Genomic DNA, 15,027 nt, shown 5'->3' with positions numbered 1-15,027 from the left:
TTGTTTTTAAGGCAGGGTGCCTTCTTAAAAATTACTTTAGGCCTATCACTACGTATTGCTCCTAGGATAGGGTCTTCTTTCAGAATGTGCCAATTTTTACCAATAATGTTTTTGATCTCTAGTGCCTTTCTATTGTATCTAGTAATAAATGTAGTCTGATAGTTGGTAGTTTCTGTCCTTTTTATTTTTGGTCGTAACAGGGATTTTCGATCAAGGAGATTTGTTCTCTCTACTGCTTGAGATACCACTTTAGGGTCATAATTCCTTTCATAAAATTTCTTCTTCAGGATCTGTGTCTGATCATGATAGTCACTATTTTTACTACAATTTCTTTTTATCCTTTTTAATTGACCAAACGGAATGTTGCGAACCCATTGTGGATGATGACAGCTGGATCTTAAAATATAATTATTGATTATTGGCATCAACTGTTTTAAAAAAAAGTCCTAGTATTAATCCTATTGTTCTCAATATAAATGACCAGATCTAAAAATTCCACCTCCCTCTAGCTGAACTTACTCGTAAAATGGAGGTTTAAAGTATTGGCATTCAAAAAGTTTAAAAATAATAAAAGGTCTGTCTCGGTACCCTTCCAGGTAAAAAAGATGTCATCTATATATTTCCGCCAGAGGACCAGGCTCGCTCCAAACTGATTCTGGGACCAAACACATTGTGACTCCCAGACACCCATAAACAAATTTGCATAGCTTGGTGCGAACCTGGTCCCCATGGCGGTACCGCACTTCTGCAGATAAAAATCTCCATTAAAAGAAAAATAGTTATGCTCGAGAATAAAAGATATGCTGGCTAATAAAAATTCAACTTGCTCTATTTTTAATAGAGGATCATCCAGTAAAACATTTCGTATTGCAGCAATCCCATCGTTGTGATTAATGGATGTATACAATGATGTAACATCTGATGTCACCAAAACATAACCTTTCTCCCATTCAATAGTACTTAGGATATCAAGGATCTGCATTGTGTCTTTTAGATATGACCTAATCCCAATGACATATTTACCAAGAAATGCATCTATATACTCCGATAAATTTTCGGTGATAGACCCAATCCCCGAAATAATGGGTCTCAGGGAGGTTCTTTTAAGTCTTTATGGATTTTCGGGAGAAAATAAAAAACAGGTAATATGGGTTTTGGCCTGTTAAAGTATCCATATTCATCTTCATTAAGAACACCACTTCTTGTCCCGTTAGTTAAATGATTATTAAGTTCTTGTAAAAACTGTTTTGTCGGATTGGTTACTAATTTTTTGTAGGTCACTTCATCGTTTAGAATTCTGGATGCCTCTTTCTTATAATAACGTTTGTCCATAACGACAACACCCCCTCCCTTGTCTGCTTGTTTAATGACTATACTGTCATCATCCATCAACTGTTTCAATGCCTCCCTCTCAACCGGAATTAAATTGTTAAAAAAGGGTCTCCTATCAGTTTGCAGTTTTTCAAAATCTTTAATCAATAAATTATAAAAAAGTGTCTAGATATGTGCCCTTGCTAAAACTCGGGTAAAAATTGGATTTGTTTTTCAATTTTGTGTGAATTAAATGTGGGCCTTCTTCTATATCTTTTAATAAATTACTATGTTCGGTGATGTTAATATTCTCCATAGGCTGATCTGTCCTGTTTTTTTGTAGGAAAAATCTTTTAATTGCTAATTTGCGGAGATACTTATTCGCATCAATAAAAAGTTAGAAGTTGCTGGGCCCTACAGTGGGGGCAAAGTTCAAACCCTTGCCTAAAATCGTATTCTGTGCAGGGGTTAGAACCAGGGAACTAAGATTAAAAATACCACTTAAAGGTTTAGTTTTTTTAGCCTTTTACCTCCCTCCTCCTCTCCTTCCTTTAGGTTTCTTTTCCTTTGTGGTTTGGGAGACTGGTATTCTCGACCTATATTGTCTAGTACTGCAAATCTGTTGGGGTCCTCCCACCTGCTGTGGTTGGGACCCTTCTCTAAAAAATGACGTCCAGACATTTCTGGTGTCTTTACCCTCCCCTCCATATGGTCCCTTCTTGGACTGTGTATGTATCTGCTAGATTTACTCCAGGGTCTTCCTTCATGTCTATTCTCTCTTTCCCTGGGTTCCTCCTCCTTCCTCGATCTTTCCCTAGATCTAACTCTTGGTTCTGGTGTTCTCCTCGATCTTTCCCTAAATTTAACTCGTGGTTCTTGGGACCTCCTTGATTTATCCCTATAGTTCTCTCTATTTTCTTCTGGTACCACTGGAGATCTAATGCTAGTGGCAGGGATAATAAGATTCCCTTGGAGGTGTTTTTCCCGGTTCGACTCTCTTGAGAGTGAATTTTGGGTTTTAGGAGACCTAGATGGAGCACAAACCTCTAGTCTCTTAACAGGTGATACTCGGGGGACATAGTCCCGTCTTTCTTTAACTGGGGATCTAGGTGTTACTCTAGAGCTCCTAAAGGTTTCTGGTCTCATTCTTGGTTGATATACACACCTTCTATTGCTATTCTATTTGCTGTTTGCTTGTTTCCAATTCCTGTAATTACCTTTTAAGTAATCCTCCTCATCCCTGTCAAACTTATTAGATTTGGATTCTATGACATTAAGTTGTAGTTTGTCTAATTTCTCTTGTAGTTTCTTATCCAATCTTAAAAAATCCTCTGTATTTGTTAATGGTCCTATTGCCGCTTCAATCCTATCTACTTCCTCATTAATTACTCCTAAAAAAAAATTATGATGTGTCGTAATAATTCTTATTAGTTCAAATGAACATTCGTCAAGGGTTTTATCCCAAGCTTTGCTGTAATTCTCATTTTCGAAATCAAAGGTGGGTTTCTTGAAAAGTCTAAGGCCTCTTGGAATTCTTCGTTCGGCCAAATACTTCTCCAAAAAAATTAAATCCCACCATTTGCGGGTCTCTTTGCACAGTAGCCCTTCTAATTTATTAAATTCCTTCTCTAGAAAATCTTCCTTCAGTGATTCTGATTTGTGTAAAAGGGTTTCAATATCTTTACTCCTTAGTTTACGTTGTGTAAAAACATTTCCAACACTAATAGCTTCTTCCATAGTACTCTCAATGAGAGTATCCACACTGTTTAAAACATCTCTAGTCTCCATAACATCTGCAGATTCTGCCATAGGTGATAGCAAAGATACAGATAGAAACAGAAATTCAGCAGGCGCTCCCACAGATGTATGAGTCAAAAAGCTATAATGCAGTAATATACTTAAAATAAATAAAAAAGGCTCTATACAAACGGTGATAAACTGCAGCCCAACCTTCACCGGATCTTCCTAGTTGATCCTTGGGGTGTGTTGGTAGGTGGGAAGAGTCAGGGAGCGCGATTCACCAGTGGTAACATGAAAAATAAAACATAACATACAAAAAATAGTGCAACTCTGTGGGGAAAAACGGATCAACAGGACCCGTGGCTTACTCAAATAATGGTGTGTAACACAAAGCAATCACAGAGTAAAGATTTGCTCCAAGACAAATCTACCCATATAAAGCAACAGAAACAGTTCAAGGTTCAAAAGGATGATATATTGAATATACAAGAACCGCAGCAGCGGTAGGCAGTGAACACTTACAAGAAAGCCTTGTAATAAGGCATATAATGGGCAGGCAGCGTCCTGGCAGAGGGATTAAGCCGAAATGTGACATCGCAGGACCGGGGTGAACGCTGCGCTCGGCGAATCCTCCGGTCGGCGCGTCACAGTACTTCCGGGTTCAGTCCCTCCAGACGAGAGCTACACGTGACCCATTTGAGAGGATCGCTATGGATATAGTGGGTCCCTTAGAGAAATCTGCCAAGGGTCATCAATACATCCTAGTGATCCTAGACTATGCCACTCACTAGCCAGAGGCACTGCCTTTACGTAATACTTTTTCTCCAAAGCCATAGCTAAGGAATTGTTACAGGTATTCTCCCGACTCGGGATACCGAAGGAAATTTTGACAGATTAGGGTACCCCGTTTACATCTAAACTTATGCGAGAGTTGTGTAGAGCTAAAAATACAGTCCCTAAGAACCTCTGTTTACCATCCGCAAACGGACAGACTGGTAGAACGATTTAATAAAACTCTGAAGATGATGTTGAGAAAGGTGGTGTGACGGGGAGGAAAGGGTTAATACCTGATTTGCCATGCATTACTGTTGTTGCCCTGTCCCTGCCATTTTTATTCCCCATTTGCAGGCCATTCCCTGTCTGCGAAGGTAAAAGACAAGATGCATTGCTTGCCATACCCTCTAACCGACACATGATGGCAGATCTTAAATGTAAGGCAGGAGGTATTTTTTTTGTAAGTCCAAGCAAGAATTACTTGGACATCCAGCTGTGATATGGGTGAATGAGCTTCGGTATTTTTATGACCAAGCCTCAAAGGGCTATAGTTATTTTTATGGCAGAAGCCTCAAAGGGCTCTCACAGATTTAGAGTCCCCCTGTCTAAAAGAGTGTCAATTATGAAAAGACCCAGAGACCCATAATGTATACAATACTGGCATACTGATGCACAGCAGACTTCAGGCTAGTGACACCTTTGAGACAGAAACCAGACCCAGTGGCCCCAGGTATGCTAAGTGGCATGGGCGTCAACCTGACCCATGCGCCCTGCACACCGGACATCCCTTTTGACCGGTCTTATGAACTGTGGGTCACTTGGCTATTCGTGGCTTTTTTTATTCCCACGAGGGGATTGGATCCACATGTTAAAGATAGCTTTGGGCAGTCTATAACTGGGCTTCCCAATTATTAAAGATAAGACTATGTTCCAGTACAGCAGCAACCAGTCCAGGAGTGAAGGGGCTAATAACCACATAACCACAGGACTTTTAAAACCAAGGCTGCATTTCTTGCGCTTGCAAGAAGAGGACAATTTTTTTTGTTTCAAAGGACAATTTCTTTCATTCCCTGATTCTCGTAAGTGTTGTTTTCAAGTGTATTCTGCAGAGGTCGTGTGTTTGTCTATTAAGGAAATAAATCACAATTTATTTTGCAACTTGTTCTGTTCAATCAAGTACCCAGAAATATAAATGTGTTGATAAAAGTTGGTGTCATCGTGACAGGTGGTTGCTAGTGATGGGAAGAACTGGGACACCTTGTTGCCTTATCTCTTGTTTGCTATCCGAGAAGTACCACAGGCCTCTACAGACTTTTCCCCATTTGAACTCCTGTATGGGAGACGCCCAAGAGGGATTCTGGATAGCCTCAAAGAAGAGTAGGAGCAACAAGCTGTTCCAGGGAAAATGTCGTCCAATTTGTGAAGATTTAAAAGAACGCATTGCTCATATTACTCCCATAGTCAGACAACATTTAGAAGAGGCACAGAGGGCCCAACAGAACCTTTACAACAGACAGGCTACGGTTCGCAGCTTCCGACCAGGGGACCGAGTAATGGTGCTTGTTCCCATGGCCGAAAGCAAGCTGTTATCACATTGGCAAGGGCCATAGGAAGTTCTAGAACAGGTCGGCCCGGTGAAATATAAAATTTGAGATCGGAGGAAGGAAGAGCAAATCTATCACATAAATCTATTAAAATCCTGGAAGGATAGAGAGGTATGTCTGACGGTAGTAGCTAACAAATCCGGGAAAGGGGAGGATCCACTCGTTCGAATATCGGCAGACCTCACTCCTGAACAATACAGAGAAGCTGTAGACTTGGTAAAAAGGAACAGGGATGTTTTTTCCAGCGTACCAGGAAAAACTAGGGTGATTTCCATGATATCGTCACCAAGCCGGGAATAGCCATTAAGATAAGACCTTATAGGATCCCCGAAGCCAGAAGAGGGGCTATTCAGTCAGAGGTACAGTAAAGAAGATGCTAGAATTAGGTGTAATTGAGGAGTCCCATAGTCAATGGTCCAGCCCTATTGTCTTGGTACCTAATCCGGATGGGTCAATACGGTTCTGTAATGACTTTGAAAAGTCAATGAAGTCTCGAAGTTTGATGCCTATCCTAAACCGCGGGTAGACGAGTTAATTGAGAGGTTGGCGAGGGCCCGTTTTCTAACCACTTTAGATCTTACAAAGGGTTATTGGCAAATCCCCTTAAGTTCAGCAGAAGAGAAAACAGCCTTCTCCACACCTGATGGCCTCTTCCAGTATACTGTCTTACCCTTTGGCCTTCATGGGGCACCTGCAACCTTCCAAAAGTTGATGAATAAATTGTTACACCCACACTCTAACTACGCCTCAGCGTACTTAGACGATGTGGTAATTCATAGTCCAGATTGGGACTCACATCTACAAAAGGTTGAGGCAGTGTTGAGAACCTTTCAGGAGGCGGGTCTTACAGCCAACCCAGCTAAATGTTCAGTCGGCCTAGCAGAAGCAAAATGTCTTGGCTATGTTGTGGGAAGGGGGATAGTAAAATCTCAGCTCAATAAAGTTGAAGCCTTTGAGAATTGGCCCCGTCCCCTTAAAAAAAAAACAGGTTAGGACATTTCTAGGCATTGTAGATTACTACAGCCGATTTATACCCCATTTTGCAACCCGGGCTGCACAGTTTTCAGATTTAGTAAAGGCAAGGGCACCTGATATTGTAAAATGGAGCAGTGGTGCGGAGACCGCATTTTTAGACCTACGTACAGCGCTCTGTAGTCACCCAGTCTTGGTAGCCCCGGATTTTACAAAGGATTTTTTTCTGCAAACGGATGCCTCCGAAGTAGGTATCGGAGCAGTACAGTCCCAGTTTATAGGAGAAGAAGAACACCCGGTCCTCTATCTAAGTCGCAAATTGTGTCCCCGCGAACAAAGATATGCCACAGTAGAAAAAGAGTGTTTGGCTGTAAAGTGGGCAACAGACACGTTGAAGTATTACCCTTTAGGCAGATCTTTTACGCTTGTTACAGATCATGCACCCCTACAATGGATGCATAGAAACAAAGAAAAGAACTCGAGAGTTACCGTTGGTTTCTATCTTTGCAACCTTTCAACTTCACAGTCCAACATCGGCCAGGCATACTGCACGGTAATGCTGATGCACTCTCTAGGGTGCACAGTCTCAGTGCACGGGCCGCTCCACTCGGTAACGTTACGCTGGGAAGGGGGATATGTGACAGGGTCATTGACTCTGTATACATTAGTAGGAGATGGCAGTATGCCTGCTTTCCAGTAGACGAGGGGTTAACTCAGCTTATTAAGCAGTCCACAGGTGATTCAAATTAAGCTAGCTCACCTGCTTTAAAACAGGAAGAGGAAATGCCTCTGGAGCAGCAGTCTCTCGGGCACAGAGAGAAGACAGAGGAGTGTTGACAGACAGGCACAGGCTGCTCAGATTGATCCTGTCCCAAGGGGGAATAAAACTCCCAGGTAAGGAGCCAACTGGTGTTGTTGAACATTGTTGGGCTGGACTAGGTTAGCTAGCCTGCAATTTTGTTTAGTCAGTTCCCCGACCGGGGATAGGTTTTTGTTTACGTTTACTGCACTTAAAGGGACAGAGTACCCATTGTTTTGGTTACACTTTTGGACAAATAAATCCACCAGCATTATTTCACCAGAAGAGTCGTGTTGTCTCCTCACTAACCACGGTCATCCTGCCACAATATATATATGTATGTATATATATATATATATATATATATATATATATAGGTTTGGGCAGTTAGTTATTAAACAAAAATCCCAATTCAAGTCACTGGGCTTTTGTCAGAAAAGAGCCCAAACAGCTGCTTCAGTGGAAAAGGAATAAGGCCCTTATTCTGTAAAGTGCAAAAAGTCCAGATCCTGCGCTATCGCACTGAAAACCTGATTGAAGTCAATATAATCTCACATACCTATCAGCTCTCCAGAGTAACTAAATAATTGAGCAGAATACATACATCCCTGCTAAAGAAACAGATTCATAATTGAAAATGTATATTAAAATCCCACCTTTTTATACTCCCTTCTACTGTTACCAGCTGGTCCCTCTCAATTACATTTCTGGGAAATCCTTTTTCTATTTTAGTTTGCTTACTGAGTAGAGTGGGAATGCCCCAATATTATTTTGCCTGACATTGTGAGCTCGCAAAAATTGTTTGTTTGTAAACTGAATAAGTAAGCAAATAATATTGTAAATTTCTGTTTGTAAAAATATTATTGTTCTAAAATAATACCATGCTAAAATGTTCAATGTTTAACTCTTTAAACCTTTCTTTTGGAATGTTTGTGGTTTCTTAAATTCTAGAAGAAAATTTTGTGGATTGCTTGGATAACGATATCAGCCGGCACATTCACAAGATATCACAGGATGGTGGGTACAGTATATATTGTTTATTTACATTATAACATAGGATGTCCTAGAAAATGTAAAATAATATAGTATTTGCTTCCGCTTCCATTTAAGGTAGCAGGTAGGGAATCATGATAATGTGATCGCTAGAACATGACTGGTAATAAAAGTAGTTTATCTGTGCCCTTGTATACAACCAGCAGTGACCAAAGCTACCACCAGTCCTATTAGTGGATACTTATATCACCCTCTGCTCTCAGGTCTCACTATGCTACATAGAAAGTTGTCCCCCATATTATGGGCCTATATCCAGATTATATTTCAAATGTTTTTGTGTTAAAATTTCAGCGCTAAAAAGAAACACATTTTCATAAAATGTGCTTCGTATGTATGAAGACATATGTAGCGCTGCTTCCCCTCCCTCTGGGAGATTTACCCTCGCTACAGTCCTGTGTGGTCCTCGGTACCTGTTTGGCTCAGGAGACGCTGAGAGTTCCACGATGACATGGGGAAACAGGACAGGCTCATGGTGATCCATGATGTTCTTTCTTGGTGTCAGCCAGATATATAAAAAGGGATGGTCTTTATTATGCAGCCACTGCTCATGTTCTTACAGCGATTGCAATCAGTTGGCAGGATAGCTTCCAGGCACCTGGATGGCACAGGCCTGCTGGTAATTATGAGGCCTCACTAGAGTAGTGGAATGCACCCTGCCCATGAGGGACTGAGCACATGTCTCCTCCCAGACGGGAAGCGTGCGCGAGCCCCTGCTAAAGCCGCTCTCATTGCGGCTGCAGGGGCTCACTGCCGAGCATGGGCGCGGCTCAGCACGGGGCGCTGACCATGCCCGCGGCCTAAGGCAGGCTCTGGCTCTTGAGCCCAGCCCTCTCTCAGTGCACAAATTGTATCTAGTAACTGCCTGGTCACATGATCTTTCAAACAGAATTCTGTCTTACCCTTTGGCCTTCAAGGGGCACCTGCAACCTTCCAAAAGTTGATGAATAAATTGTTACACCCACACTCTAACTACGCCTCAGCGTACTTAGACGATGTGGTAATTCATAGTCCAGATTGGGACTCACATCTACAAAAGGTTGAGGCAGTGTTGAGAACCTTTCAGGAGGTGGGTCTTACAGCCAACCCAGCTAAATGTTCAGTCGGCGTAGCAGAAGCAAAATGTCTTGGCTATGTTGTGGGAAGTGGGACAGTAAAATCTCAGCTCAATAAAGTTGAAGCCTTTGAGAATTGGCCCCGTCCCCTTAAAAAAAAAACAGGTTAGGACATTTCTAGGCATTGTAGATTACTACAGCCGATTTATACCCCATTTTGCAACCCGGGCTGCACAGTTTTCAGATTTAGTAAAGGCAAGGGCACCTGATGTTGTAAAATGGAGCAGTGGTGCGGAGACCGCATTTTTAGACCTACGTACAGCGCTCTGTAGTCACCCAGTCTTGGTAGCCCCGGATTTTACGAAGGATTTTTTTCTGCAAAGGATGCCTCTGAAGTTGGTCTCGGAGCAGTACTGTCCCAGTTTGTAGGAGAAGGACACCTGGTCCTCTATCTAAGTCGCAAATTGTGTCCCCGCGAACAAAGATATGCCACAGTAGAAAAAGAGTGTTTGGCCGTAAAGTGGGCAACAGACACGTTGAAGTATTACCTTTTAGGCAGGTCTTTTACGCTTGTTACAGATCATGCACCCCTACAGTGGATGCATAGAAACAAAGAAAAGAACTCGAGAGTTACCCATTGGTTTCTATTTTTGCAACCTTTCAACTTCACAGTCCAACATCGGCCAGGCATACTGCACGGTAATGCTGATGCACTCTCTAGGGTGCACAGTCTCGGTGCATGGGCCGCTCCACTCGGTAACGTTACGCTGGGAAGGGGGATATGTGACAGGGTCATTGACTCTGTATACATTAGTAGGAGATGGCAGTATGCCTGCTTTCCAGTAGACGAGGGGTTAACCCAGCTTATTAAGCAGTCCACAGGTGATTCAAATTAAGCTAGCTCACCTGCTTTAAAACAGGAAGAGGAAAAGCCTCTGGAGCAGCAGTCTCTCGGGCACAGAGAGAAGACAGAGGAGTGTTGACAGACAGGCACAGGCTGCTCAGATTGATCCTGTCCCAAGGGGGTATAAAGCTCCCAGGTAAGGAGCCAACTGGTGTTGTTGAACATTGTTGGGCTGGACTAGGTTAGCTAGCCAGCCAGGTAGATAGCCTGCACTTTTGTTTAGTCAGTTCCCCGACCAGGGATAGGTTTTTGTTTACGTTTACTGCACTTAAAGGGACAGAGTACCCATTATTTTGGTTACACTTTTGGACAAATAAATCCACCAGCATTATTTCACCAGAAGAGTTGTGTTGTCTCCTCACTAACCACGGTCATCCTGCCACAATATATTTATATACTTAGTCAGGGAGACTTGCTAGCCTACACCTTGAAAGTTCCCCCAGATGTCAGGGCATACTGGGCCAGTCTAAGGGGATAATTCTATATTCACCAAAATGGATGTTTGGGCAGTTAGTTATTAAACAAAAATCCCAATTCAAGTCACTGGGCTTTTGTCAGAAAAGAGCCCAAACAGCTGCTTCAGTGGAAAAGGAATAAGGCCCTTATTCTGTAAAGTGCAAAAAGTCCAGATCCTGCGCTATCGCACTGAAAGCCCGTTTGAAGTCAATATAATCTCACATACCTTTCAGCTCTCCAGAGAAACTAAATGATTTAGCAGAATACATACATCCCTGCTAAAGAAACAGATTCATAATTGAAAATGTTTATTAAAATCCCACCTTTTTATACTCCCTTCTACTGTTACCAGCTGGTCCCTCTCAATTACATTTCTGGGAAATCCTTTTTCTATTTTAGTTTGCTTACTGAGTAGAGTGGGAATGCCCCAATATTATTTTGCCTGACATTGTGAGCTCGCAAAAATTGTTTGTTTGTAAACTGAATAAGTAAGCAAATAATATTGTAAATTTCTGTTTGTAAAAATATTATTGTTCTAAAATAATACCATGCTAAAATGTTCAATGTTTAACTCTTTAAACCTTTCTTTTGGAATGTTTGTGGTTTCTTAAATTCTAGAAGAAAATTTTGAGGATTGCTTGGATAACAATATCATTATAATGAATTACGAAAGCAGCCGGCACATTCACAAGATATCACAGGATGGTGGGTACAGTATATATTGTTTATTTACATTATAACATAGGATGTCCTAGAAAATTTAAAATAATATAGTATTTGCTTCCGCTTCCATTTAAGGTAGCAGGTAGGGAATCATGATAATGTGATCGCTGGAACATGACTGGTAATAAAGTAGTTTATCTGTGCCTTTGTATACAACCAGCAGTGACCAAAGCTACCACCAGTCCTATTAGTGGATACTTATATCACCCTCTGCTCTCACTTCCCAGGTCTCACTATGCTACATAGAAAGTTGTCCCCCATATTATGGGCCTATATCCAGATTATATTTCAAATGTTTTTGTGTTAAAATTTCAGCGCTAAAAAGAAACACATTTTCATAAAATGTGCTTCGTATGTATGAAGACATATGTAGCGCTGCTTCCCCTCCCTCTGGGAGATTTACCCTCGCTACAGTCCTGTGTGGTCCTCGGTACCTGTTTGGCTCAGGAGACGCTGAGAGTTCCACGATGACATGGGGAAACAGGACAGGCTCATGGTGATCCATGATGTTCTTTCTTGGTGTCAGCCAGATATATAAAAAGGGATGGTCTTTATTATGCAGCCACTGCTCATGTTCTTACAGCGATTGCAATCAGTTGGCAGGATAGCTTCCAGGCACCTGGATGGCACAGGCCTGCTGGTAATTATGAGGCCTCACTAGAGTAGTGGAATGCACCCTGCCCATGAGGGACTGAGCACATGTCTCCTCCCAGACGGGAAGCGTGCGCGAGCCCCTGCTAAAGCCGCTCTCATTGCGGCTGCAGGGGCTCACTGCCGAGCGTGGGCGCGGCTCAGCACGGGGCGCTGACCATGCCCGCGGCCTAAGGCAGGCTCTGGCTCTTGAGCCCAGCCCTCTCTCAGTGCACAAATTGTATCTAGTAACTGCCTGGTCACATGATCTTTCACACAGAACTTTGCATCCTGGATACTGTTCTACAGCAATAAATGAATTAAATAACCCTGAGCAAAGCGATCGATTACAGGAGAACTGATCGATCTGCAGCTTAGCTAATCACTTGTCAGTGTGCAGATTGTAATTTTTTTTTTTTTAAACGGCTGCTTGAACTGCAGCTTTAAAAGAGCAACACATTTAAATATCACTGTTTTAAGAGTTCAAAAATAGTTATTAGAAGTAAGCTTGTCTTCAGGGTCTCGGTGATAACAGTGGTTGAACCAGCCAGTTTTTACAGCATTTTTTGTGAAATGTTTCAGATTCCTGCAAGATGGCTTGACTAACCAACCAAATAATGCAGCCTTGACAAAAACAAAATCAAAAGTATCTATCATTCCATCTTAAACCTAAATATAATAGATGATACAATGCATGCAGGACATACATGTAGTTTTAGCGACCACTTTATTGACTCATTTTTAGTTTTTGTTATCCCTTCTGTTCATTTAAAAGCTTTGGGCTGTAAAATCAATTACGACTGATCTACAATTCATTTGTTTCAAGTAACCATGCCACACAACCTCAAAAAATACATGAGGAACTGCCAGGTCCCACTTTTCTGGATTACCATTAACACATGAAAATCGTTGTTAGAGACCATGAGAATATGAACATTATTTCTCTGCAAAAAAATAAAAATAACTGGGGGATTTAAAATTAAATGAATGTGTGTAACCTAGTAAGTCTCATACCCATGTTCATACTTCAACCATAACAGCACACAACTTTCTTCTAGTTTCCAGTACAGCAATAAATCCACAGGATGGTGCTGAAGGAGGATCAGCAAAAAGAGAAGGGAAAGAACCGTTTCGGGATAGCGACGAGAGCTATTTACAGGGTGACAATCAAGGGTGCACCCAAGTGTGCCTCCTGCTCTAATTTTCTTTTTTTAAAGTAATTATACAAATTACAGTTGTTTTTTTCATTAAAATCACTCATTTGCTCCTTAATACAGGTGGTGCTCAACTCCAGTCCTCAAACACCCTGACCAAGCCAGGTTTGCAGGATATCCCCGCTTCAGCACAGGTGGCTAAATCGGAGGCTGTCTTCAACTTAACCACCTGTGCTGAAGCAGGCATATCCAGAAAACCTTACCTGGTGGGGGAAGGGGGCTTCAGTTGAGCACTCCTGCCATAATGTATCATAAGAACCTTGATATTGCATTGACAATGTATCTCCCTACACTACTTAAATGTTTAGCTTTTCGTAAAAGAAACCCACATCTCTCTCTGTCAATGTGATGCTCTTATTCTGGTACTATATCACGTTTTAGTATTTGCATTAGCATATGTCTGCAACGCAGGTTAATGCTTCCATGGGCTTCTATATTGCATAGCTTCTTCCCGCATGTTAATTGCTCCTTACCTGTATGTGCCAACTTATAGATACTGCTCATGTTAGATGAAGATATTGTGCTATGGAATATGCTTGATCCTTATAAATAAACAAACATGGTTGGTGTATATAAAAATATTCTAGCAATAACATATTTTGCATGTTTATGTTCACATTATGCTGTGGAATGTTGGGACCTTACGAATAAATAAAATAATAACAATACATAGTTGTTGCTATATAAATACTGTGGTAATAAAATGTATTTGTGGTAAAACTGTTTGGAAACTGTTGCATATACAGGCAGAGTGTTGAGCCAGACAGTTTGCTTTTTGTTATATTTGAATAATGATGGCATCATAATCAGTTTAGAAATAGGGAAGAAAAATAATTATCAAACATTAGAAATAAATTACCCCCCAAAAAAATCTAAATGTGCTTTTACAGAAACAAGTGAATGTTTTACATTAGGGTGGATTGCAGGCAACATTCTTATGACCTCTTCAATGGTCAAAGGGCTGCAAGGTGTCTCCCAGCACTGGAAAGTATCCTGTGCCAAAAGACTGCTTAGTAAACATGGCCCATAAACTTTCTAAGGCTGAGGCCCCGGTCTCTCCGCTGTAACGCGCGCCCGCGCTTTTGGCGGCGCGTTCAGCCGATTCCCCGGTCTGCAGCTCACTGCAGGAGACCGGGGGGGGGGCGTGGCGGAGGAGTGACGGGGCGCGGCCATGACGTCACCCGGCAGGTTCGCCCTCATTGGCTGAACCGCCGGGGGGCGTGCCTAATCGCTCGACGCGAGTCAATTCTATTGAGAGCAGGAGTAGCTCTCGCGCGAGCGTTGCGGCCCCCCCCTCGCAGCGGGCCCGGCGCCATTGCAGGGAGGGCTCTCGTGCGCGCAGCGTCCGCCACAGCGGACGCTTTAGTAGGCAGCGGGGGCAAGGCCTAAGGAAGCTGGTTACATTAATTGTTTAAAAACACCCTTTTGCCAGCTACTGTTTGTGGGACTGTCACTTCCAATGTAAACTAATTGCTGATTGCAGCTCCTATGTATTTTCACTCACTACTGTACATGGCATATTATAAATTGCATAACTAATATATCACTTCGATGATGAAGTTCTATTGCATGGCTGAATTGATTGAGTTATACTACAAATATACTTCAAAAAGAAAACAGGAGGAAAGCTTTGATTAAATGCCATCGTACTTTCTGCATTGTAAGTCAGCATTGCATACATGTGGACTTAAACAATGTTTTTTTTTTTTAACAAGTTCTCTTTAAATACAGTACATTAAAGAAAATAAACTCCAAAAAAAATGGGCTTCGCCTTATCTCTAAGGGGAAAATAAAA

At 41.9% G+C, this 15,027-nt stretch overlaps 1 protein-coding gene across 19 annotated transcripts in view; it reads left to right on the top strand.

The window, feature by feature from the left end:
- Positions 1 to 13,900, top strand: part of LOC142490133 (guanylate cyclase soluble subunit beta-2-like) — a 431,574-nt gene extending 417,674 nt beyond the window's left edge. For 18 of the 19 annotated variants that reach the window (XM_075591976.1, XM_075591975.1, XM_075591974.1 and 15 more), the window contains 3 exons: positions 8,152 to 8,217; positions 11,284 to 11,370; positions 13,077 to 13,900. In XM_075591976.1, the coding sequence (XP_075448091.1) occupies positions 8,152 to 8,217; positions 11,284 to 11,370; positions 13,077 to 13,219 (296 nt within the window). In that variant the 3' untranslated portion in view covers positions 13,220 to 13,900. The remainder of the gene's footprint in view (positions 1 to 8,151; positions 8,218 to 11,283; positions 11,371 to 13,076) is intronic. The other variant, XM_075591963.1, reaches the window with a different exon arrangement.
- Positions 13,901 to 15,027: the final 1,127 nt, after the last annotated feature.

The sequence above is a fragment of the Ascaphus truei genome, chromosome 3, assembly GCF_040206685.1.
Source record: "Ascaphus truei isolate aAscTru1 chromosome 3, aAscTru1.hap1, whole genome shotgun sequence".
Classification (NCBI taxonomy): domain Eukaryota; kingdom Metazoa; phylum Chordata; class Amphibia; order Anura; family Ascaphidae; genus Ascaphus; species Ascaphus truei.
The sequence above is the reverse complement of the archived record's forward strand: the minus strand, read 5'-3'. Positions and strand labels throughout refer to the sequence as shown.